The sequence below is a fragment of the Mastacembelus armatus genome, chromosome 14, assembly GCF_900324485.2.
Source record: "Mastacembelus armatus chromosome 14, fMasArm1.2, whole genome shotgun sequence".
NCBI classification, from domain to species: domain Eukaryota; kingdom Metazoa; phylum Chordata; class Actinopteri; order Synbranchiformes; family Mastacembelidae; genus Mastacembelus; species Mastacembelus armatus.
Genome location: NC_046646.1, coordinates 19008537 through 19033097, shown reverse-complemented (window position 1 = coordinate 19033097; position 24561 = coordinate 19008537). Strand labels below are relative to the sequence as shown.

Sequence of the window (24561 nt, the reverse complement as noted above, 5' to 3'; positions counted from 1 at the left end):
TTTCAAATTTAAAATGTAGGTTGTCTGAGGCAGGATCTCAGTTGACATTTGGTTATATAAGCCTGCCATGTTTTCTGTTAGAATAATGTGAATTTCTGAGACATATCAAACTACCAGGTTTAATTGCAGCACTGTTTTTGCAAATCTAACTCATAAACAAATACAGGACGTTACTTTGAATATTACATCTGTTGGAAAATAAATACGACAGTACGGGAATCCTGGCAAAAAATCTGATTACATAAATACAATTTTCAGCCTAAATATTTAGTAGTTTCAGTGTTTTTGGTGTTTCTGAATAACTGTTCTTGCTTTTCATCACCAGAAACACATTCAGACCTTGCTACTGTAAACTGGTGGACTGTATGTCTGCAGCAGAAGTCACATGAAACTTTTTATATGTTGGAAGAAAAAATCGTGTTTTAAATCTGTTTCAATCAATGTACTTCTTTAAAGTCTAGGTCTTTAAAACAAATCTGTGAATATAAAACATTTGCTTGTCATGACATCATTAGTCATTTTTCCTGCAGGTTATCATAATTGCTTCACAAATAGAAACCAGACAAAAAAACATGGACCTGGTAGATCTCCAAATTTTCTGTCAACCTGGACAATGGATTGCTCTAAAGGTAATACATTTAACCACAGAATGGAAATATCTGCACAGCTCAATATGACCCAGCTGTTGGAATCTGATGAAAACACTGACATTTTTCTGTATTATTTATTGCTCATTTGTGTCAGACAGGCTGCCTCTGTACATTTGCTCTGTAAGAATATGTTTGACTGCTATCTGTAGAGCAGGGGAGTCAGTGGAGTTGAAGTGGCCTTTTCATTATGTGTTTAGATATAGAGTTTCCTTATCCGCCCGGGCCCCAGCAGATTGTGGGGCCTCACTGCTCTGTGAGAAGTGTCACTGACGTTCTGCTGTTTAATTCAGTCATGTTTTTCGCTGACAGATTCATGCAGACGTGGCAGAGATTCCCACCGACTCTACAGGAAACTTCGAGTGTCAAATGCTTCTTAACCATTTCAACTAAAAAGTTGCTCTAAAATGATGTATGTTATTTTTTTGTAGATTGAGAAGCTGTGATCTGGCAAAATGGAGTGTAATGCAGAACCAGATGAACAACGAAACATGTCAATGTTTTTGGCCACAATTGGACCAGACCAGAAATCCAACTCCAAATAAATAGTAATATTTGCTCTGTAACTGCTGGATGTGTAAATAAGCAAGTTTGCTGATGACTTCACCATATTTACTTAAAAGATCATAGCGTGCAAATTATTTTTGCGACTCCATAGTGGGCATAAAATTGATTAGGTACAAGGTACAGGTACAAGTGCAATGGAGCCTCTGTGAAGGAGATATTTGTTGAGTTGGACAGAAGTTAGCTTCTGCTAACTGTATATTTTGTCCCTCTGTTTGCGAACTCGTAACATTTGTATTATGCATATGTAGCCCTCATAAACCCAGATTATTTGACCATGAGTTATAAATTGTAAATGTGAACCATATTGCTGGCACAGCATCACACAGCAGAGGGATTTATAATAACCTGGTCTACCCTCCTTAAAAGCATGACACAGAGCCCAAACAGGAACATCTCTTGTGTTTCTGCCACAGGTAATGACAAGGACATCGCCTACATCAGACCGCAGAGCCCTGTTATGCAGCCTGTAGAGATTGTTTTGGAGGGAGTATTCTCTTACATACTGTCCAAGGTCAGGCAGTGGAGACAGGAAGAGATGAAGTCACTGCCAAGGGAATATCTCTGAATCCCTCCCGACTTGGATGTTTAATTTACACAACTTAAGCCAAAGTGATTCCACATTGTTACCTATGACCTACTTTAATGTTTAATGGGTGTTTGTGGTAGAACCAATGGCACCGGACATGACTCTTGTGCTGCTCGGGGCAAGGTGACCGAACTTACCTGTCTAAGTGTCACACCTGACACTGAACCCTGATTTGTTAGCATTGTCACTGCAGAGTATTTGAAACATGCTGTGAACATATTTGACTCTTTTCATGCTGTTTGTCACTGCACGAAAATTCAGGAAATAGTTACTAACTTACTCAAAAATGCTTTTGCTTTTGCCTTATTTCGTAGAAGGCAGCAGAGAGGTGTCAAAAATGATGGGAGATAACGGGATGACAACAAAACTCCACATCTGAACAGAGACCCGAGAATTTGTATTTTCATGGACAGCCCCTATGCCTCCAAGATGCCTCAAATATAACAACTTCTAACAGCTTCCTGTCGGAGTAAGTGTCTTCTGCAGTACTGTATACTCAAAAAATGATGTTCAGCTTTCTGACTCAGACTAAATTGCAGGTTCATGTGAATGAAATGTTTTGGTTTGAATGAGAGCAGGCTAACCAGAAAGACCTTTCACAAACTTTATACTAGAGGTACAGTATTGATGTACTTGGATGGATTCATTTGTTTTTTTGTATTTTTCTTTTTATTTTATCAGTCAACAATTAACATGTAACAATGACTTTTCTGCCTTAATTGATTCAGGAATGTTGCAGTTATTGTAAGATGTACACACACCCTCATATATTTCTGTGTTATGCTGTTATGTTATTCTCCTTTCCCATATTTAACAGGAAAAAAAATATTTTAGGAAGTATTGTAAAACTTAGTCTAGTACATTTATTTGGCAGCAGTAGTTACCAGTTGCAGTTTATGATTTTACATGAATAATGAATGGTTATTGGCTTAGAAACCATGATGTATTGTTGAAGCTGCACAGCAACATGGAGTAGTTATACTTTGCTTTTAATAGGATTTTAATACGTCTTCCACCAGTGCCCAATAAACTGTTTCCTGCAGCTGGTTGATATGTCATAAGTAACTTAATTTCTCCCAATCCCAAAACAATTTTCAAAGCTGGACGGCCACACAAGTGCAGTTACATACAATACCCTCTAAATTACATTTAGATATATAACATTAAACTATACATCCGTCATGTGACATCAGTGCCCCCCATGCTCACACAGTCTATAATAGAGAGGTAGACAAAGAGACAGAGAACATGCCTCAGTTCTCCGCATGTAAGCCAGAGAGCTGGAAATGATTTTGGCCTTTACTGAATGATTTATGCCCCTCTCCCTGAGGACTCAGCTCTGCGTTGATGTAATAGCTTTACGTCTGTCAGGGCACAGACACAGGCCTGTGTACACCAGTATAAACAGAGCACAGTGACACATTCACCTGACATTTACTCAACATTCAATGGAATAAACAGGTTTTATCACAAACTATCACAACAAATGTTGTTAGAGGCTGGAGACACCGGGCAACTGTCAGGATGTCGTGTGCTGTGACAGTCCAGTGGAAAAATTCTCATTTCTGACTCAAACCAAATACTGAGGTACAGTAGGGAAGTAGACATTGTGCATTTTGTTCTTTCCTTTAAGGGTCTGATTTTAATTCAGTGATAGGCTCCATTAAAAGAAAAAAAACCCACAAACATGTCTAAGCTATGGAATACATCATATGTGGGGATTAATAACTTACACAAGAGGATGTAGGTCAACTTTATTTTAGTGTGTTAATCTGAAAATATAAAACCTGCTGATTATAAGGTCACTGTGTTATCATAGAAAACATACAGTACATGTGTAATCATGCAGACTGAGCTATTGGGCCTCTGTCTTATGTCACCACAGACATGGTTTCACACGATTCAGAGCTGATAACTGACCGTGTCAAGTCTTATATATAAAAACATTGGCTGCATTTGTAATTAGGTATGACTGTGATTATCTTTGGGTAAACATTATAATATGGCCACTAGGCCATGTGAGCTGCACTTTTAGTCATACCCACAAAATTGATAAGAGCCTTATAGACTGTGCTCCATTTAATCACATAAATGCAATAAAAAAGACTTTCTCTTATGGGACTAAAGTTAATGTAATGAGTATAAAATGACGGCTCTGACAGCCAGTCTATGCAGCATCTCTGTTCTAATGAACGCAGCTCAGCATCGACTTAGCCTTACAGTATTTGTCAGAAAATAGTTGGTACTATGTGATTGTCTCAGTGTTCTTGTATGAGGGAGACTAAAGTTGGCTAATGTTGTAATTCTGGCAGAGGTATACCAATGCTCTACTGCCTTAAATGGGAAACATAGACCCAGACCTCTGCTTTACTGCAACATGGCTCTGATTAAGACCAGATTGGTCTGCTTGTGGTTGGTCCTGAGCCACATCCAATTCTTACTCGGGGACAAGGCTGTTAACATTGTGTTATGAATGCATCTGTGTTTATCTGTCCCACTTATATCTGCTTTAATGGAGATCCAAAAGAGCTCCTAACATTGCCAAATGGCTGGCGAGGATATTAGTCATTTTGCCTTCCTTTTACAGAAATAAAAAAATCATTGTCAAAGAAAATGCAAGAATTAGCAGAGGATTGACAATATGATACCATATGGAGGTAATTTTTAATATCATGTTTTATATTATGAGATATGTTTTCACAATAATTGAAAACAGAAGGTCATTTTCTCAAGATAATACAATAATTATCTTGTTATGAATATTACATCAAGGTAACAATAATTTTATCATTTCATTCAAAACAACTTTCTTCATTCAAGGAGAAACCTCGTGGGGAAATATTTCAGTTTGGCAACAGACAAATATTTCAACAAGTAGTGACACTTTAAGACATAGTCATCATCCACAGAAGATAAATCCCACTGGCTTTTGTGAACCTCCAGCTTTTTCTCTAGTGCTATCATCAGATTAAAACTGCATTATCAAAACTACAACTAGGTCTCATTTATACATTACGTTTCCTGCAAGTTAGCAAAGGCTAGCATGCTAACTAGTCATTTTAAAACTGTGAACATGGTAAACAAACAAACTAAACAGCAGCATATTAGCAGTGTCACTGTGAGCTTGCTAGAATGCCAATATTAACATATAACTCAAAACACCACCCATCCATTATACCCACTTATTCCTATTTAGGGTCACAGGGATCTGCTGGAGCCTGTCCCAGCTCTCTCTGGGTGAAAGGCAGGGGTACACTCTGGACAGGTCACCAGTCCATCACAGGGCCACATAGAGACAAACAACCTCACACACTGACAGTCACTCCTATGGGCAATTTAGAGTCACCGATCAACCTGACATACATGTTTTTGGACTGTGGGAGGAAACCAGAGTACCTGGAGAAAACCCACACAAGCACAGGGGGAACATGCAAACTCCACACAGAAAGGTCCAAGCTGGCTCAAAACACCACTGTTCCTAAAGTACAACCTCAAAGAGTTGCTAGCAGACAGGCAGTTCTAATAAATATTAGAAACTCCTGGATTTGGTTTCTAATACGTTACAGTAGCATCTGTTATAGATCGTATCAGAGGCAGCTGCAGCTATCATGATAAAATTGTCTTATCTTGAGAAAATGTCATGCTGAGCTAAAAACAACTCATGACCTGCTCTCAGTTCCTGTACTAACAAGTTATTTTCTCACATTTTCACAGGATCAGGACAAATCTGTTTTGTGTTCTAATGACCACACTCTTGCCTACTTTACTTTTAAAATCATTTGTATAATTTTTTCTTTTTTAGCATGACATGTTTCACGTCTTCAGTGTTTGCTTTGCAGTGACATCATTGACATCAGTGTCATCAGGTAGTTTGAGGAGAAACATCTGCAACTCAGTGTCGGTATCACACAGGCTGCAACATGGCAAGAATCCATCACACTTTTATTGTGTAACACTTATTTTGTCTTCATGCTTAACTTTTAGTTTTTGTCACCCACTTTCTTAACTAGAAAAAGCTGTCTTCTTTTAATTTTTTTTTCTCTTTCTCTTTTGCTATACATGCTCAAGAACAGCTGTTTCTCTGCTCCCATCTTCTGGCCAAAATGAAAACTTAACATGATAAGAAAAATTTTGGAAAACAACACTTTATCCTCCAAGCACATTTGCGCATCAGTGAAATATAGCAGAGTTTAACATCTAACTATAGAATAAATAAATAAATTAATTAATAAATAAATAAATAAATAAAAGTTTACTCCATTGTTATTCTAAATTAGGCCTGCAATGTCTAAGCTGTTAATTAAACTTTTCTTTTCTTGCTGAGAGAACACCTGAGGCTTTTATCTGCTTCGTCATCACCACAAACTCATATCAACCTTTTTCACAGTGATCATACAACCTATTTCCAAACTTAACAAATAATATAATTAAATCGATTTTAATTTTTTGAAAATCTATAGTAATATAGTTAAAATGCATTTAAGCTTTCGCAAATTTTACTGGAAAATAAATTGATTAAATGATTATAAAAAAGTTATCAGCTTCGCTCAGTCTGGACCTTGTTAGTAGCCGTAGTTACGTCATCAAAACAAGCCGAACGGAGCAGCATGGAGTAGTCCACTCGCTGAAATATTTTTGACCTTCTAGAAGAAAAATAGTAAAATATTCGTTTCATGTAGTTTTGGTAAGTTATTCTTTACGTCCTACCATCAGTGTTGATCTGTATTAATGTAAAATAAAGTGCAACGTTTAAATTCTGCCTTTGTTAAGTAACGTTAGCTGTAACAAGGCTATTTATGTGTCCTGTTTCTCTTCTTATATCAACTTCCTGTTGATGCAAAAGGACTGAATTGTTATTTTCTTGATCTTCTGCACTACAGGGTCGAATCATTTTTTTCCACAATGTCTGCCAAGCATGCATCAGTCCATGCCAAATGGATCATCGGCAGAGTAATAGGGACCAAGATGTACAAAACTGCCAAAGTGAGAGTCACAAGGCTGGTGCTGGACCCTTACCTGCTCAAGGTGAAGCTTTGACAGTGTTCATTCACTGCTTACATTTACAAACAAGGGAAAACAAGAAGTAATATCAGTCTGGGTGTTTCTTTACTTTACTGTCACAGAGAAATAGTAGATTAGGGCAGAGTGACTAAACAATCCTTCATTCAGTACATTAGTTTGATAAATGGAGGTATCTTCCCCAACATTTATAGCAATGCCATTGGCTCACCCTCACATTCACCTGACTTTAATCTAGGTACCAGGAGCGTGTCCAGATGTTGTCAGGAGTGCATGCAGTACTTGTGTCTGAGTCACATTATTGTTATTTTATAAACAGCCCTATGTGCATTCAGAATATTGGTTTTTATTGACTGTTGTTTTGTTCGAAGCAAATTATACATTGTACATTAACGATTTTCAACTTGAGTAATTAGTTCATAATATCTGGTGTGTGTTTTAATGGTTCCTTTACTTTTTTTTACCAGTATGTTTTTGGCTGTGAAAAAAAACATAGAGTATCATCTAGTTCCACACAAAATCAAATTTGTAATAGTACAACTTCATTGTGTGCAACTACGTGTTGTTGCTGTACAGTGACTATGTATTTGAACAAGTCAAATGTTGTCTTTTCTTCCCCACAGTACTACAACAAGAGGAAGACCTATTTTGCCCACGATGCTTTGCGACAGAGCACTGTAGGAGATATTGTCCTTCTCAAAGCTCTGCCTGAGGCCAGGTCCAAACATGTGAAGCATGAGCTGGCTGAGATAGTCTATAAAGTTGGTCGGGTGGTTGACCCTTTAACAGGAAAGAGAGTTGCAGGTACTGAGTTTCTGGAGCCCCCTACGGACCTTCCTCCCTACCTGGAAGAGGAGGCAACTTTGTCCCAAAAACTGCAAGAACTCAACATCTCTGCAGCCTCCAGTGGAGCTGAGGCCCCTCCACTACAAACAAACCCTTCATGACAGAAAAGTGTGTTTCTTTATGCTTAAATGTCAAATGTCCCTCTGCAATCTTGTCTCAGTTATTCTGTTAATATAAGTTTATCTTGTTGTATAATATACAGTGTGTAGCTTTGAGCTCAAAACACATTGTTGAGCAATTTACAATAAAATTAGATGAGAAAACACGGTGTCATTCACAAACATGCAGCTGGTGTTTGTTTACCCTGACTAAAGACTATAAAATTCATTTAAACCACTTATTTAGGGAGCACATGCAAAAGTATTTTCAATCAAAATCTGTAGTTTGAGCATCTTGACCTGACATTGTAATTATAGATAAGTATTTATTAGACTGCTTTAATTTACTGACACTGTTTATTGGAGTATACCTGTTTGTTTAGATGTGGAATTTATATTTAGGAGAAAATAAGCGACATAGGTTGGTCAAAGTGTTAAACAGCAGTTGTACCGCCCCGTGTACTGTAATGATCCAGGCCCTGGGCATCAGGTTAACCCCATAACGCGGACCGGGCCCGTGCATGAAGTGAACACGGGGCTCCCTTATAGAAAGTAACGTCAGCTCCTGCGGGAACGGCCCGGTCTGCGGTTTCAAACCGACCGACAGGGAAAAGATGGCGACCCGAGTCCTTCAAAGAGCGGCCACCGGCCTTAAACAGACGAAAAATGGGTTCCGTGCTCACGGACAGGTCTCGGTGATCGCAAGGTCAGAGTTACACAAATGGACTGTGTCGGTGAAAACGTAGAAATTCTGCTTTTATCGTGTTTAGCTTCGCCAGCGTGGACACCAGTGACAAAGCTCGGTGAGCTAGGTGGCTAAGCTAACGTGAGGACGTTGGTTACGTTTAACGTTAACGACATCCGTGAATCGTTAGCACACTAACGCTAAACCTGCTAACTTTAGGTTAATGCTAATTACTACCCAGCCGAATTATAAAGTTGTGAAGCACCTTGTGTTAGCACTAGTCCCTGCGTACTTCATAAGTTTGTGCGTAGAGTTAATAGTTTATAAGAAAATAAATAATACAAAGTCACAGTGGGGTTTCTGCAAGCCTCAAACTGAACTCAACTTCAAGGTCAAAATGCGATGCACGGCTGCACAACGTTACTTTTTATCGACACCGTTTCTGGTTTGTTTTCTAAAACAAGGAGTTTACAACTGAAATGCTGCGGTGTTTGTAACATCTAGCTAACACCGTGACAGATTTGAATACATTGTGTGGGTAAACAAGTAGTTCTGTTTACACGAGTTGGCAAACTATCAGAGGACTGCGCCATGATAAACCAGTGTAACTACATGGAGAGTTTGTTGGCACTTACAATTTTAGTTTATTATCAGAAAACTCGATTCCAAGCAGCTTCAGCGTCCATGTAGACTGTGTTATTGTGTCTCTGAGCTGGATAGTTTAAAAAGGCATTCCTAATTTGTCACAACCATCATCACTGTCATGCCTCCATGTGTATTTTCCACTGACCTCAATCTTGTTATCAAGCACAAGAAAGTGCTGTATTATTTATATTGCACGTTTTAAGTACTGATCTAAAAGTGTGCTAGAAGTATTCACTGTATAACCTGATGGATACTGGATTTTTGAGGCTAATGATGTTAAAGAGTTTTAAAGATCCTTAACAATATATCACCCAATATATATTTTTAAGTGCAATTACAGTAGTTTACAGGCAGTATAACTATGCTGCGTGTGTCTGTCAGCTCTCTGTCTGCTGTTGGTCTTCTTCCCCGTGTGGCAGACATAATGCACATTGTATCTAATGTTTTGTTTTGTTTCTTCACAGGAGCCTCGCAGCTCACCGTGAAGACAGCTGGTTCAAGTCTCTGTTTGTTAGAAAAGTTGACCCAAGAAAGGATGCTCACGCTACTCTACTCTCCAAGAAAGAAGACAACAATCTGTACAAAATACAGTGTATGTTTTGTTTGGTCCACGGTGTTCTGAAGATGATTGTTTTTAAAAAAAAATTTAAGATGGATAATGTAAAACACTTTGTCAAAAGAGTAATTTAATAACAGATGCTATGTTATCGGCTCAGGGTTTATCATTTTCTTGCAGTTCACAATGTCAAGCCTGAGTGCCTTGATGCTTACAATACACTTTGGTAAGAAATCCCTGTTTCTTAATCGACTTTAGTCAAATGTTTTAACAAGATTCTGCTTTAGTAAATATTTTTCAGTTTTTCACACTGGTGTGTGCTCTGTGTGTGTATCCACAGCGAGGACGTCTTGCCTTCCATTCACACTGACCCTGAATACCCTTGTGAGCTTGTGGGAACCTGGAACACGTGGTATGGAGAGCAAGATCAAGCAGGTGAGAGCATGTTGTAGTCTTAAACACGTGCAGGTACTTCTGAATGCTATTTGACTTATTGATTGACAGTCCCTTCAATAAGATAAAACATACATTTCCCTTTTAAATCCGCAAACAAAGTTCACTTAAGTTAAAAAGAGTGTGGCTTTGTCAAAACTTACTTATAAGGCTTAGGGAAATTTTGATGAATATTTTTCACTATTTTCCAACATTTTATATAATAAATAGAAAAAGTAAACTTCACTGAAAGTGTCTTAAAGCTTTAAAAAAGTCTATCAGTCTTCTTGAAAGTGTGTCTTATCCCAGAGACCTACAACTGATGCATGATAATGATACCACAGTTTGCTGCTGATCATTGAAAATTCAGCAAATTCTTCTTTTACCCTCAAAAACTGACATTTTCTGAGAACGTTGGAGTTGCTCTCCTTGTCAGTGAAACAGGCTTGCCCTTTGACAAGCTTTGTATTTTAGTTAATTATAGCTGTGTGACTGTATTCCACTTTTCCTGGCTACTGTCCATTTTCTCCACAGGGTGACATCTGTCATCTGTCAGTTGCAGTTTGCCTCTAACATTACAGAGCAGGAAAACTGGCAACCCTTGGTAAAGATGATCTGAGAGATTAAATTAAACATGTACAAAACATGTGCCCTGGGAAATGATATACAGTATTATGGTATGGTATGGTACTGAGAGAATTTGTATTCATGGTGTTCTTTTGTTTAACTTAAACACTTGATTCACTGCAGTATTTTCCTGCATTGTGGAAGGTTTATCAGCAGATACTGTGTCAGGTGTGGTAGCAGAGTAAATTCTTTTTTTTATTAAAAGAAAAACTTTTGCATGATTTTGTTTTCATTTATGTGACTATATGTGCAACAGCCATTGTTATGATGTGATGAGAGAGGGTCGGTTTCTCAGGGTCATTAACTAGACATTCAGAGTTTATTCACTGGGTCTCATCATGTCTGCTCCAGACCACAAATCAGAGAAATAATTACACTACAGAGAGTAAAGCAAGAGAATATCTTGGCCCAAGAAATCCAGTCACACCGAGCTCTATTTGGGAGCTGCATTATTCTTGGCTCTTCTGCTCCTTCTATTCTAGTTCACCTGTGGAGATATCGGGGAGGATACCCAGCTCTCACCGAAGTCATGAACAAACTCAGGCAGAATAAGGTAACAGGTGTTTTGATTAGTTCAGTTTTGTAGGCAGCTGACCGGCAGGCCACAGTTTCTGGCAGCACACACCTGAAATTAGTTCCACAGATCATTTTCCAGTTACATAGGTTCTTTATCTCTGATTTTCCAGTTTGTGATTTTGACTTTGGTGCCATTACCTTTTAAAGCTTATTAGCAGAAATGCAATTGTATACTGTAAATAAGGTAAGTGTAGTTAATGGCCACAATTCCATCTTTTCCATTTTGTGTAGTTTAAATGAGTTTTCCAGGTGTATAAAATGTTCGTGTTCAAATGGTCTGATCACAGCTGATGTGCTGCAACCGATGTAGATGATTTTATCATCTTTATTTAACCTACTTTCTGAGTAGGAGTTAAATATTTTTACAAACCTATTTTTCGAGTTGGTGGTCTGAGTCAAATTCACTCAGTGATGTTGTTGTTTGTCATTGGTGTAGAGGTTTATGGACTACAGGACTGAAAGGGGGAAGATGCTACTGTCTCGTAGAAACCAGCTGTTGCTGGAGTTCAGTTTCTGGAACGAACCTGTCCCTCGCCCAGGACCCAACATCTATGAACTGCGATCATACCAGCTCAGGGTAAAACAGTCCCCTCTATTATATCTTTAGCAGATTCCTTCCATTTTGCATAAATGCTGGATATAATTTCCTCTCTGAGAATTTATTTTCCACATCTGTCTCCTTTTCAATTCCTTATTTCAGCCAGGAACAATGATCGAGTGGGGAAATTACTGGTATGACATTTCCTTTCTTCTCTTTCTTTTTTTTTTTGTAAATGCATCATAAACTCATCACATTGGATCCATTTTAACAAGAGATCTGAGAAGCCTGTAAGCTTTCACTCTCTTTATGGTAACTCTAGAGCTACCATTATGTATCTATAAACATTCCCTGACTAATATTTCATTGGTTTTACAGATTGTAGCAGGTGACTATGAGTCAACGGTACTTTTTGGCTTCACAATCTGTGCATGATTCCTAAGCATGACTAGATACACAGTGTATATACATGTAATTTTTTTTAATCTCAAGTACAATTGATCTGTTTACAATGGATTTAATATATTTGCACATCTAATTAAATTGATAATGACTGGAAAATTTGCCTGTTAATGAAACCAAACATGAAGGTTAAAACAATGAAAGCAATGATTGGGTTATCTTTGAATATCAGTTGAATGGTAAATTCTACAAATTTGTGCTCATAGTTTAATCAACTCCTCAAAAATGAACTTTTTGGTTTTTTTCATGTAACCGTCTCTCTTGCTTGGCAGGGCACGGGCTATTGAGATTCGCCAGCAGAACCAGGAGGCAGTGGGAGGCTTTTTCTCACAGATTGGAAGTCTGTACACGGTTCACCACTTATGGGGTAAGCATAATTTAATGAATTGTGCAGCATCATGATATTTGTATAGAAAAATATACACAAAAGTTAAACTGCAGTGTTAGGAATTCACAGCATATTTCACAGAATTTCACAAATGTGTTTATAATATACTGCAAATGAACTGGCATAGTATATTCTATACTTTTCAGAGACTGTTGGCATGATATTTAGGTAAAAACCATGTAAACCAGGCAGCATCTTTTTTTTTTTTTTTTTTTTTTTCAGCTTACAAAGACCTTCAATCCAGAGATGACACCAGAAATGCAGCCTGGCAGCGTGAAGGCTGGGATGAGGTTGTTTATTACACAGGTAAAGTCTTATCTTTCTGCTCTTTAGTCTTTTGATAACACCACTCAGTATTGTCAAACATTAACTTTTATGTCATATAAATTTATGAAATATGAATCAAATAAGATTGCATGGGTGAAAACCAATATAGGTTGTGTATTTGTCCATGCATGAAAAGATTCCTGTATGTATGGGAACAATAAGGCTTCACAGAAGTCTGTTGCTGAGAGTGTTGTTTCTTCCTCATCCTGCAGTCCCTCTTATTCAGCACATGGAGTCTAGAATAATGATTCCCATGAAGTCTTCACCCTTGAAGTAGCTACAAACACAGGAAACCTCTCAACAGCCACTACAACTATCACACTGCTCTGTGGAGAGTGTCTCCAGCTATCAGAGTGAACTGCCAGGGACATTTTCTTTTCTCTTTATTTACTCCCGTTTTCTGTGTGGTCCTAGAATGTCTTATCAGATCATACCATCAAATGAATTATCACTAAAGGTCTACCTGTTACAATAGTTACTTTTACTGATACATTAATGCACCATGCTTAGATAAAATATAATTTTGTTCTAGTGCTGTTTGCAGGGCCTGAAACTGTCTGTCATAAACATGCACTCCCAAAAAACACATTAATATGACTTGTAATACAAAGCAAACTGAAGAAACAGCCTCTAGTATCTCACAACAAAAACACTGCATACAGAGCACACTTTTGACAAACGGGACAAATTGGTTAAGCTTCTTTAAAAGTTAATCTTTACAGAATAAGATCAGTTTTATAAAAAGGAGTGTGCTGTTTACAAATCAGGGCTGTTTGCCTGTAATAATGACCAGTGAAGATGACTGTTAGAAATAGTGGTGTGTGCTGTAGTTTGCCTGGTGAATAAGTTTAAAAGTTCACCAGGTATCCACTCTCCAGTAAATGTGACTTTGTTTACATGGCATTTAGTCAGGCCCATTTATTTTGGTGTGCATCTGTAATTTGCGGTTGGGTGAAGGGATTCAGAATCACACATTAAGTAAGCTGGACAAACACTGTCTTTCACAAGTAATGGCAGACTAGTCAGATCAGGAAGCTAGACCATGATGTAGAGCACCGTCTGTTCATTTAAACTGAATACATTAACATTTGTCCCATTTTCCCCATTTGCCTGTCTTCTCTGACCACATCTTCAGATTATTTTCTAACTTCAACATCTGGCTCTTCCAGTTGTGGATGTGAGATATGTTTGTGGTTTTAGCAGAACTAATCATTATCTTTCTAGTGTGTACAAATGTTTGTACACTGGCTGGTTTGGCCCATGTCTTTATCAAGCAATCAATGCCAAATGGGTGACTGTGAGCTCTTAATTTTTGATTATTTTATTTTTCTGTTCATAATATAGACAGTGTGCTCATTGACCAAATCAGAAATATGGTCTGTCCTGTATCTGTAAATTATGTTGGGTGAGAGGAGAGTAAGAGGAGTCGTGTCTTAGTGTAGAAAACGTGAAATGCAGTGCTTTATTAACATTAGTTGTACATATTGAATTAAACCTATGATGAAAAGGTTTAAAACAATGTTGGAGTCATTTTTGTCATGTAGTGTGTGAATTTATAGAAGTATAGTACATGATTGTGATTTAAGCTTTCAGCCAAAATTGATGGTATTTTTGATTAAAAAATATAAATAATTTATACTTCACTGGTACCAGCTTCTAAACTGTGAATATGCTCCCAGTTTTCTGCAATAGCAAAGTTTGACTTGGCCAGACTGCAAAAGCCATTTCAGTATGTTGGAATTACTGGAATAATGATTAGCATTTTCTATTTTGTGACAATTTCTAGACTAAACAATCGATTGTTACACAAATAAATGTCTGATCTGTTGATAATCACAATAATTGTGGGTTACAGTCAGTTGCCTGAGCTGCACTGCTTTAGAAACAACATGGAGAAATGTTACAGTGAAAATAGCAAAAACTAAAAACTGCGAATTAACAGAACAGGAAGTTAAGAATTAAGAAGAGACCCACGGTCTGTCTGTAGCTCTGCTTTCATAATGCGGCCAGGGGCCCAAAGGCCAATCGGCGCATCGTCTAGGGCGTTACTACTGCTGCATTCACTGTTTGTTGGAAATCTCAGAACTGGTTAAAGGCCGAAGACGTCTCCAACAGAGGTGTTTACAGAAATTTGTGATTTATGTAAAACTTTATTAATGTAAGAGTGACAACATAAGATGACTTATTTTCAAAACACTCTCTCCCCCCATGCTGCACACTGCTAGGAATCCTACAGTCTTTTGGCCACAAATATTATCCCACCCCATGTGCTGCAGGAGAGGCTTCTAATTTGTTACAGCTAAATCACAGTTAAGAGCAGCTACATGCACAGTATCCTAAAAGAAAATAGCTCAAATTATAACTAATATTAAAAATGTCTAAACTATAGAAAAGTGGCCCAACTAGTAGAAGGCGCCCAGTCTGACAACACTGAATTGAATTAGTCTGTATTTTACGCTTATTTGAAAGAGGAGATAGCTTTCTAAAAACGGAATATCCGAGCCTTCCGCGGTTACCTAAAGGCAGCACGAGAACACGTGTTGGAGCCTTCTGGAAACCGACTCCCCTTTCGAGAGCGCCCGAGCAGAGCGGACTCTTTACCGGCGCTACTTTTTACTTTTACTTCGCTGGCTGTGCTGCTTCGCCATGGCTGCCGTTAAAGCTCTGAACCCAAAAGCAGAGGTGGCCAGAGCCCAGGCCGCCCTGGCGGTCAACATCAGCGCCGCCCGGGGGCTCCAGGATGTGCTGAGAAGTAACCTGGGACCGAAGGGGACCATGAAAATGTGAGTGACGCCGGAGCCCTTTGTGCGACACGCGTGCAATGCTAACTCGCTAGCTAACGTTAGCTTCTTCCATTCGGCACATATTTGAGAATTAGCGAACATCACCGGGGTGCTAATTGGTCTTTCTACGCCCCAAATCTCAGTGTCAGGCAGCGAAGGCCTCTGGTTTCTGAATAGATAACGGATTTCCTAGCGCACGTTGCTCTGCCCAGTCATCGTGATCCGCTTTGACAACCACGAAGCTAATGTTAGCACATTAGCATCAGCCGGTTAGCGGAATATGCTAACGCCCAGATCGCCAGTCTTGGTCCAGACCCATAAACACATAGCTGGTTTAGGTAACGTAGTTTTAACTAACGTTAAATGGAATTAATAAGTTAAAGTTACCCAGTGGGTTATTTCAGGAAGCTTATGCAGATAAAGATAACACGGTTATTGTGACAGTGATGCTAGTAAACCGGGGTTTGTGCACATGCATGACCGATAGAAAACTTTAAGCCCACGGTGTGTTCACCGGCAGGAGGCTGCAGTGAATCAGCTTTTGCTTTGCTCCGTTAACATTAACCCTTTCCTGCCTGTTTGGATCCGCAGGCTGGTGTCTGGTGCGGGAGACATAAAGCTGACCAAAGATGGCAACGTTCTGTTACATGAGATGGTAAGAAGAGCTGTGACATTATTTTGTCCACCTGTGTTGTCAATTTGACCACTTATTTATTGTTAGAGTGAACCACACCCCTAATGTACCACACCCCCATGTTACAGTCACATTTATGATTGATCAGTGATTAGGAATGGAATCAAACTGCAGTATTTTTTTAGGTGCTGACATGCGTCTATATCCAAAAGGATTAGAAACTGTAAAGCACTGAATGCTGAAGATTAGCTTCAGATTTCAGTGGTGTTTATTTAAATATTCTAAGTAAAATGTCTTTTGTGCAGGCAAAACCTTTTAACCTTTCATACCAGAGGAAGAAATAATTGTTATTAAGAACGAGTTGAAGTTATCTCATTTCATTAACTGTGGAAGGATTATTTGCATGTCCAGCAATATGGTTTGTTTTTTGATGTTGCATCATGCCTTCAAATTCTTTTTCCTGTTTTTCCCTTCAGCAAATTCAGCACCCGACAGCATCACTGATTGCGAAGGTTGCCACGGCGCAGGATGACATCACTGGAGACGGAACCACCTCCAACGTCCTCATCATCGGTGAACTGTTGAAGCAGGCCGACCTCTACGTGTCTGAGGTAAAAGACAGAGGCTCTCCGGACTTTAAAGTTATCCACCTAGAATGAATGAATATCTGTGATGTTCATGGTTAATGAGAAGGTAGTTTTGTTCTTGTAGTTGATTTGAGATGAATGAATTTATGTTTTATAGAGTTTGTGGGTTTATGTCAATAACTCGTACCTGGAACAGGAATTATTTCACTCTGTTACACCCTTTAAATTTGTGCTGCAGGGTCTTCATCCCCGAATCATTGCAGAGGGATTTGAGGCTGCAAAAGAGAAAGCTTTGGCTGTTCTGGAGGAGGTGAAGGTGACTCAGGAAATGGACAGAGAGACCCTCATCAATGTGGCACGCACCTCCCTGAGGACCAAGGTCCACGCAGAGTTGGCAGACCTCCTCACTGAGGTGAGACACAAGGAAAAGAATTTCAGTAGCATTTTGCCAACAGCACCAAAGAAAGATAATTTCCCTGGTTGGTGTTGCTCTCAGTAAATTATTTTATTCCTTTGACAGTTTACTGCTATTTACAGCAGCTTGTTCTTTTTTGCGAAACAGTCATGTTTAATTCTCAGTAAAAGATATTTACATGGAGCATCAAGTGGATTTAAGCTCTTATTTTGCACCTATACAATCTGAGCATATATATTAGCTGACGCTGATTCTGGTAGTTACTGACAGGGAGAGAAACGTTCACGCTTTAAAGGGTCTCATTGCACTAGCTAACCACTCATTTCCATTTTCTGATTGGTTTGTCTGCAGGCTGTAGTAGATGCTGTGCTGGCTATTGCAAAACCTAATGAACCCATTGACCTGTACATGGTGGAAATCATGGAGATGAAGCATAAGACTGACTGCGATACACAGTGAGTTTTAACAAACCCTAAACCAGAGGAGCTCCTTCCCTGTACAGACAGGTATAGCAGTGCACAAAGTTCAGATATCTAAAAGTAGCTGTTTTTGTTTATTTCCACCCCACCCCCATTCTCAGGCTGATCAGAGGTTTGGTGTTGGACCACGGTGCCCGACACCCAGACATGAAGAAGAGGGTGGAGGACGCCTATGTGCTGACCTGCAATGTCTCTTTGGAGTACGAGAAGACAGAGGTCAACTCTGGCTTCTTCTACAAGAGCGCAGCGGAGAGGGAGAAGCTTGTGGCCGCAGAAAGGAAGTTCATTGAGGATCGCGTACAGAAGATCATCGCCCTGAAGAACAAAGTGTGTCCTAATGGGGACAAAGGTTTTGTCGTCATTAACCAGAAGGTATGCCTGAAGAGAATGAATGCAGTATCTGCTTTTTAACTGCAGGTCGTTTATTAACTGAGGCTGTGCAATATGTTAGTTGTATAAAAGTAAATGCAAATATCTGGTGTGTAAACTTTTGTAACTTAAAACCCCATCTGTAGCTTTTTCAGTCACATATAAGACCATTACATTTCTCTACGAACATTGTACAAAGCATTTAGTGATTCTCACCATGTAAAAATAAAGGCCCACTATAGTGTATAAAGGCACAGTGAACACCCAAGGATGCTACTATGGCTCCCCCTGGTCTCGTGTATCTGTGCTAGAGTAAATCTGATCTGTACCTCTGCATTACGAGAGCATGTCCTCTCCTACATGTATTCAGCGGGTCAGAATAAACTTTACATCCCTCAAAATGTTAGAGTACACTTTAAATCATCATAAATGACAGATTGATCTCTTCTTTGCTGTTTGTTCCCTTTGTTTTGTGTAGGGTATCGACCCATTTTCCCTGGATGCCCTAGCAAAGGAAGGCATTGTAGCTCTGCGGAGGGCAAAGAGGAGGAACATGGAAAGGTAAGAATAAAAACTATAGAGCCTGTATTCCTTTTAAGGATAAGAATTAACATGTATTAATTTAAAATAAAAAACTAAAACAAGTACACATTATATTGTCTGTATGCCAGTCTCTTATGACTGTCAGTGTGACACTGTCATGTTCAGAGGGCATAGACACAGGGCGTCAGCTCCATTAGCCGTTCTGTTTCGTTAAGCCATAAGAAAGTGTGCATCAGCCTGTCAGACAGACACAGAGCAGCCACAGAAGGACACTGAACCAGGCCTCAGGTGTCTTCAGCTCTGGCTACTGTGGCAGTGCTACCCATAGCTAGTCTGTGTGTCCAGTTAGTGGGTGACACGTAATGCTAAGATAGAAACAAATTTATTATGTGACCAGTAGTGACAAAATTTTTATGGGTTGACTTCAGCTTTGGTAGTGGTCTGTCAGCTTATGGAGCATCTGGTGCTCTGTAAAAGGATTCAGCACCAAAACATGAATGTGCAGGAGATATTACAAAATATAGTTACCTGAAAGTCTGTGAAACAAACACTGCAGCTCATGTGTTGTTCCCTTGACAGGCTCACCCTCGCTTGCGGCGGCATTGCTATGAATTCAGTCGATGACCTCACACCTGAGTGCTTGGGACATGCTGGGTTGGTTTATGAGCACACACTAGTGAGTATTTCTCAAAGCAAAATGCGAAGACATTTCTTCAGATGCATGGCGTCTATATTACATACATAAAAGAGTTAACTTCTCCAAATCCTGTTTGCAGGGAGAAGAGAAGTACACATTCATTGAGAAGTGTGGGAACCCTCGCTCAGTCACTCTGCTGGTGAAAGGACCCAACAAACACACCCTCACACAGATCAAAGATGCTGTAAGGGATGGTCTGCGGGCTGTTAAGAATGCTATAGAAGATGGTAAGATTCTAATGAACTCGAATTTGAACAACAAAATTAGCAATTAACATATTTGACTGTGTTATTTGACTTTAATTTTATATTTTATGGGCAGGATTTATTGCAGCAGGAGTGATTTGGTTTCCCTTACTATCATTTTGCAGTTTTTGAAAATCCAGTTTATTGTAATTTGTGTTCTTGTCCCTCTTCTGTAGGCAGGTTTCCCTTGTTAGTTTTGTCCATCCAACCAGATTTGTTATGGCTTCATAAACTGTGGTTATGCACACACTAGCTCCAGTCTTGTCTCTAATACTTTTTTTTTTTTGAGTGAAGTGACTTTGGTGAAATGCAGTTTTTCTCATTTGCACAGCGAACACCCAGGGATGCTAATGTGGCTCTCCCTGGTCTCCCACTGTCTGTGCTAAAGTGATTCTGATCTTTACCTCTGCATTAGGAGAGTGTTAGCCTCTTCTACATGTATTCAGTTGATCAGGACAAACTCTAGTGTCTTTTGACATGTGATTTAATTTGTTAAACATACAATTCTTGCCTTCAACTGAGACAATCCACTGTGTTTTCTGAATATCTTCTTTTCATCTTTTATCTTCAGGGTGTGTCGTCTCTGGCGCAGGTGCATTTGAAGTGGCTGTAGCGGACGCTTTGGTAAAACACAAGCCCAGTGTGAAAGGCAGAGCCCAGCTGGGAGTCCAAGCGTTTGCAGATGCTCTATTAGTCATCCCCAAGGTGAGAGATTTCTACTTTCCCCACAGGTATTTAGTGTCTCTCTACCACATGTGTTATAAAGAACATTTATTTCTATATTGTACCACTGATGCCATCTCTGGACCTCCTCGCCTAGGTCATAAAAAACTGATTTATCTGTTTTCATGTTGCATTAGTTTTGTTTTTGCTAATGCATCTTCATTTGTAGGTTTTGGCCCAGAACTCTGGCTATGACCCACAGGAGACTCTGCTGAAGCTGCAGATGGAGTACAAAGAATCTGGCCTGCTTGTTGGAGTAGACCTCAGCACAGGTCAGAACCACAGGCTCATGTGTTATTTATTCTACTCCCAGACTAGTTATTTGTATTTTGAGTGTGAGTCACAACTATCCCGGTTTTATAAAACCTTTTATGCTGTGTTTCAGGGGAACCCATGGTGGCAGGAGAAGCAGGTGTATGGGACAACTACAGTGTTAAGAAACAGCTTCTCCATTCATGGTGAGTTGACATATCTTAACTATACAAGTGGGATATTTTAGTCTTGATATATTGTCTCCCGATCAATCTCTTATTTGGCTGGTTTTTTTTTTTTGTTTTTTACAGCACGGTGATCGCCAGCAACATTTTGTTGGTAGATGAGATCATGCGAGCTGGAATGTCTTCTCTGAAAGGTTAAAGGTCAACTGAAGAAGCTGCAGCTTTATCATACTCACTGGGATAGTTGTTTACCAGATGGTTCAGTCAACCTGTTTCCACACTTGGCACTCTGAAGTACCCCAGTCTGATGGACAGCCTGCTGTAAACATGGTGGCATCCATCACAGCATCAGTTCAAAGCCATTAGTTTTTTGTTTTTTTTTTTTTGTTAGTTTTTTGTTTTTTTTTTTCCAACAATTTGTCAATGCCTTCCTCCGATTGGTTTATTTATGGGATTTTGTTAAAAGCACTGACCTCTGCCTCTGTTTGGTTTCTAGCCATTAAAGATTTTCTTCCCTCTTGAAAGATTGGTTGTCTTTTTCTGTGAAGAATGAGAAAACGAGTTTGAATGCATGAATACTATGAACCACATCTGGACTAAACTGCAGTAAAAACACAAGTGGTGGAGACTAGTTTATTGTTTTATGTTTACAATAATAGTACATTTATGATAGTCTAATAGTAGCCTCTTGAAATTTCACATATTTGAGATTTATATTTGTGTATTTAATAAGCAAATTTAATGGTTCTTTATTTCCTTATTATAAAAATTAAATAAAAACCTGCTGTTTATATTTACACATGTAGATTTACATGTTTTTTTCTGACATGAATTATATATATACATATATAAACTTAAATCTAATGAAAACAACTCTGTGCCATCTAATTCACCTTAATGTGAAGTCCTAAAATGAAAATTTGTCGGCGCGTTCAAATTTCAAAACGGAACCATCTTTTTTCATACGGATCCTGTTTAGCGTTGAACCAATTTCCGTTGTTTCTCTGAAATGTGTCCGACAGAGAAGGCAAAAGGATGTATCGTGAACTGTTAAACTTAGTTAAATAAACCTGCTGCAAATTGACGCTTAAACTTGTGTAACATCTAAATGCGTAATGTCAAGTTAATCGGAGCTTAAACAAGCTTAACGAAAATGAATGTTAAAATAATGTCCTGGGTATCGGCTGTGATTTTACTGGCAGCGGCAGGTATGAACGCGCTGATTTTAATTTGCCGAACAAAAAAAAATGATATTGACATTTAATAAACATGAACTTTTCCCCTGACACAGCAGCGGATGAGATGCAGTATATACCGGGGGGAAAGATGTTAATGGGAACCAGTGCAGCAGATGGGAGAGATGGAGAATCCCCCACCAAGGAGGTTAAAATGGAGCCTTTTAAAATAGACACGTATCCTGTCACAAATGCCGATTTCAGGTAATAAAACTGGAGACCATCAGGTAAATGTGATGACACAAAGCCACTGACTGAGCTTCCTGTCCCACAGAGACTTTGTGCGAGCACAGAAGTACAAAACTGAAGCTGAGACTTTTGGCTGGAGTTTTGTGTTTGAAGACTTTGTGTCTGAGGAACTGAAGAGCAAAGTCACCCAGACAATTGAGGTACTTATTTCTACAGCTCTGCACATTCAATGAGAAATAAAACAGTGGATTATCCATTAAAAGAATCATTAGCTGTGGTTTTTGAAAATCATGGTAATACAAATGACATTTGTTTGGCTGCCTTATGAATAACTAACTTCTGACTCCCTGTTTCTCATCCAGTCTGCTCCGTGGTGGTTGCCGATAGAACGAGCCTTTTGGAGACAGGTGAGATTTTGTGTTTTGCTGATTTGAATTTTTCAATCATGCTTGGTAATCTTCCACCATCCCGCCATTGACAACCTATTACTCCTCTGACTCTCTGCGGTTCAGCCTGCAGGACCCGGTTCAGGAATTCGGGAGCACCTGGACTTCCCGGTGGTTCAGGTGAGCTGGAATGATGCTCAGGCCTTTTGCCAGTGGAAAGCCAAGAGACTGCCTACTGAGGAGGAGTGGGAGTGGGCTGCACGTGGGGGTCTGCAAGGTACACAATGAAACTTAATGCATGTGCCACTGATAGAGTGTCGTTACTTTCTGTCAGTTTGTTTGTATCTGCTCCTGCTGATATTCATTAAAAACAGTCTTTACTGAGTTTTATTTTACACTGATGCTTCTGGTCAGCCTGTATCATGGAGGTCAGCTCAGTGAAGGGTTGAATTTGCCTTGAAGGACAGTTTAGTTGTTGTTTCAGGCACACTGCACATCAGAAATGTGTGTGTTCATTCAAGAAGAAAGAGAGGAAACTAGTTGTCATGGCCATTTTGCTTAATAAGTCGTATGTAATTTCATTGTTTGCGCTCCTCTTATCTTCTCCTTGCCTCCTGCATTTCAGGTCGGACATATCCATGGGGAAATAAGTTCCAGGAAAACAGAACCAACTTGTGGCAGGTTGGCCTATTACCATAATGCATACCATGGTCACATTAACTCAGTATATAGTCCTCATGAGATTTATGGGATTTGGAAAGTCTGTATGTATATGAGTACAGTGCTGTATGTTGTCAAGCTTTCACAAAAAAAGCTGCCTCAAATGTGAAAAGACTATGCTTTGGTGCAACTAACTGGTGTTTTTCTGTACTTTTTAGGGATTGTTTCCAGACGGAGACACTGCAGAGGATGGATACCATGGCATCTCTCCTGTCAGAGCATTTCCTCCTCAGAACAGTTACGGTAAGTGTTTAGTTGGACACAAGAGACAACAAAAAGATGCTACGGGAATATGTTAGAACCAAGGAGAGTCTGAGGAACTAGTTTTTAGCTTTGTGAAATACTGGATTCATCCATCTCTCGATTCTAAGAGAGAAAAATGTGTAAAATATGGTGATGATGTGTTTTTATTTCCTAATGTTACAAGAACCGTGTTGACTCCTCCTGCAGGGCTGTATGACATGATGGGAAACACATGGGAATGGACATCCACGCCCTTTCGTGGAAGGCAGCCGATGTATGTGCTGCGCGGTGCCTCCTGGATCGACACAGTGGATGGTTCAGCCAATCACAAGGCGCGAATTACAACCAGGTGAGATGTTTAAAAACTGTCATTTCAGACTCTGAACCCATTGACCAGCTGTACAACAGTCCTGACTGACGACTGGCTCTGATTCTGTGACCTGCAGGATGGGCAACACTCCCGACTCTGCCTCTGATAACCTGGGATTCAGATGTGCTGCCAATGGACAGAAACAAGGGAAGAAAAAAGACAAAACAGAACTGTAGCAATAAACAGGAATTCTAAAATATGAAGTGAAGAACAGTAATGTTGATTCAAACCAGTTGGTGTGTTATTAATAGATCGACGGACATTTAACTTGACAAAAACCAAAAAAGTGAGGGACCAGTGAAATAACAGTCACTGATAGTGACTAATTATGAATGATGAATAGAAGGTGTGATAGTACAAACAAATTGTATTTCTCCTGTGGAGAACTGGATTTTTTTTCTAAATCATTTGAATAAAGTTTAACGAGACATGCTAATACGTAACATTCAAGAAATAACTTATTCAACTGTCTCATTGACTTTGTTCACTGGACAGAAGAACAAGGAC

At 39.3% G+C, this 24561-nt stretch overlaps 4 protein-coding genes and 2 non-coding genes across 7 annotated transcripts; all 6 read left to right on the top strand.

The window, feature by feature from the left end:
* Positions 1–6368: 6368 nt before the first annotated feature.
* Positions 6369–7946, top strand: mrps17 (mitochondrial ribosomal protein S17). The gene is made up of 3 exons (XM_026328881.1): positions 6369–6484; positions 6681–6825; positions 7443–7946. Exons 2-3 carry the CDS (start codon positions 6703–6705, stop codon positions 7764–7766), a joined length of 447 nt encoding a protein of 148 aa, XP_026184666.1. The 5' UTR covers positions 6369–6484; positions 6681–6702; the 3' UTR covers positions 7767–7946.
* Positions 7947–8267: 321 nt separating this feature from the next.
* On the top strand, positions 8268–14515 carry LOC113143324 (protein NipSnap homolog 2-like). The gene is made up of 10 exons (XM_026328880.2): positions 8268–8469; positions 9558–9685; positions 9830–9875; positions 9990–10084; positions 11191–11261; positions 11721–11861; positions 11985–12016; positions 12557–12651; positions 12895–12978; positions 13212–14515. The coding sequence occupies exons 1-10, from the start codon at positions 8378–8380 to the stop codon at positions 13274–13276; spliced, it is 849 nt and encodes a 282-aa protein (XP_026184665.1). The 5' UTR covers positions 8268–8377; the 3' UTR covers positions 13277–14515.
* Positions 14516–15645: 1130 nt separating this feature from the next.
* Positions 15646–21435, top strand: cct6a (chaperonin containing TCP1, subunit 6A (zeta 1)). The gene is made up of 13 exons (XM_026329226.1): positions 15646–15782; positions 16374–16437; positions 16893–17027; positions 17242–17415; positions 17770–17873; positions 17999–18269; positions 18745–18827; positions 19389–19485; positions 19586–19733; positions 20323–20456; positions 20644–20746; positions 20860–20932; positions 21038–21435. The coding sequence occupies exons 1-13, from the start codon at positions 15646–15648 to the stop codon at positions 21108–21110; spliced, it is 1596 nt and encodes a 531-aa protein (XP_026185011.1). The 3' UTR covers positions 21111–21435.
* On the top strand, positions 18516–18651 carry LOC113143665 (small nucleolar RNA SNORA22). Its single transcript, XR_003297083.1, has one exon. It is a non-coding gene; the product is annotated as a small nucleolar RNA SNORA22 (small nucleolar RNA).
* LOC113143666 (small nucleolar RNA SNORA22) lies at positions 20075–20212 on the top strand. Its single transcript, XR_003297084.1, has one exon. It is a non-coding gene; the product is annotated as a small nucleolar RNA SNORA22 (small nucleolar RNA).
* A 488-nt stretch (positions 21436–21923) lies between the features above and the next one.
* Positions 21924–24490, top strand: sumf2 (sulfatase modifying factor 2). Of its 2 annotated transcripts, none has more exons than XM_026327838.1 (9): positions 21924–22119; positions 22203–22350; positions 22421–22535; positions 22698–22742; positions 22848–22998; positions 23347–23402; positions 23600–23684; positions 23892–24033; positions 24131–24490. In XM_026327838.1, the coding sequence occupies exons 1-9, from the start codon at positions 22065–22067 to the stop codon at positions 24228–24230; spliced, it is 897 nt and encodes a 298-aa protein (XP_026183623.1). In that variant the 5' UTR covers positions 21924–22064; the 3' UTR covers positions 24231–24490. The 2 variants fall into 2 exon arrangements, with proteins under 2 accessions (XP_026183623.1, XP_026183624.1); XM_026327839.1 differs by having other exon boundaries at positions 22206–22350; positions 24131–24270.
* The last annotated feature ends 71 nt before the right edge of the window (positions 24491–24561 follow it).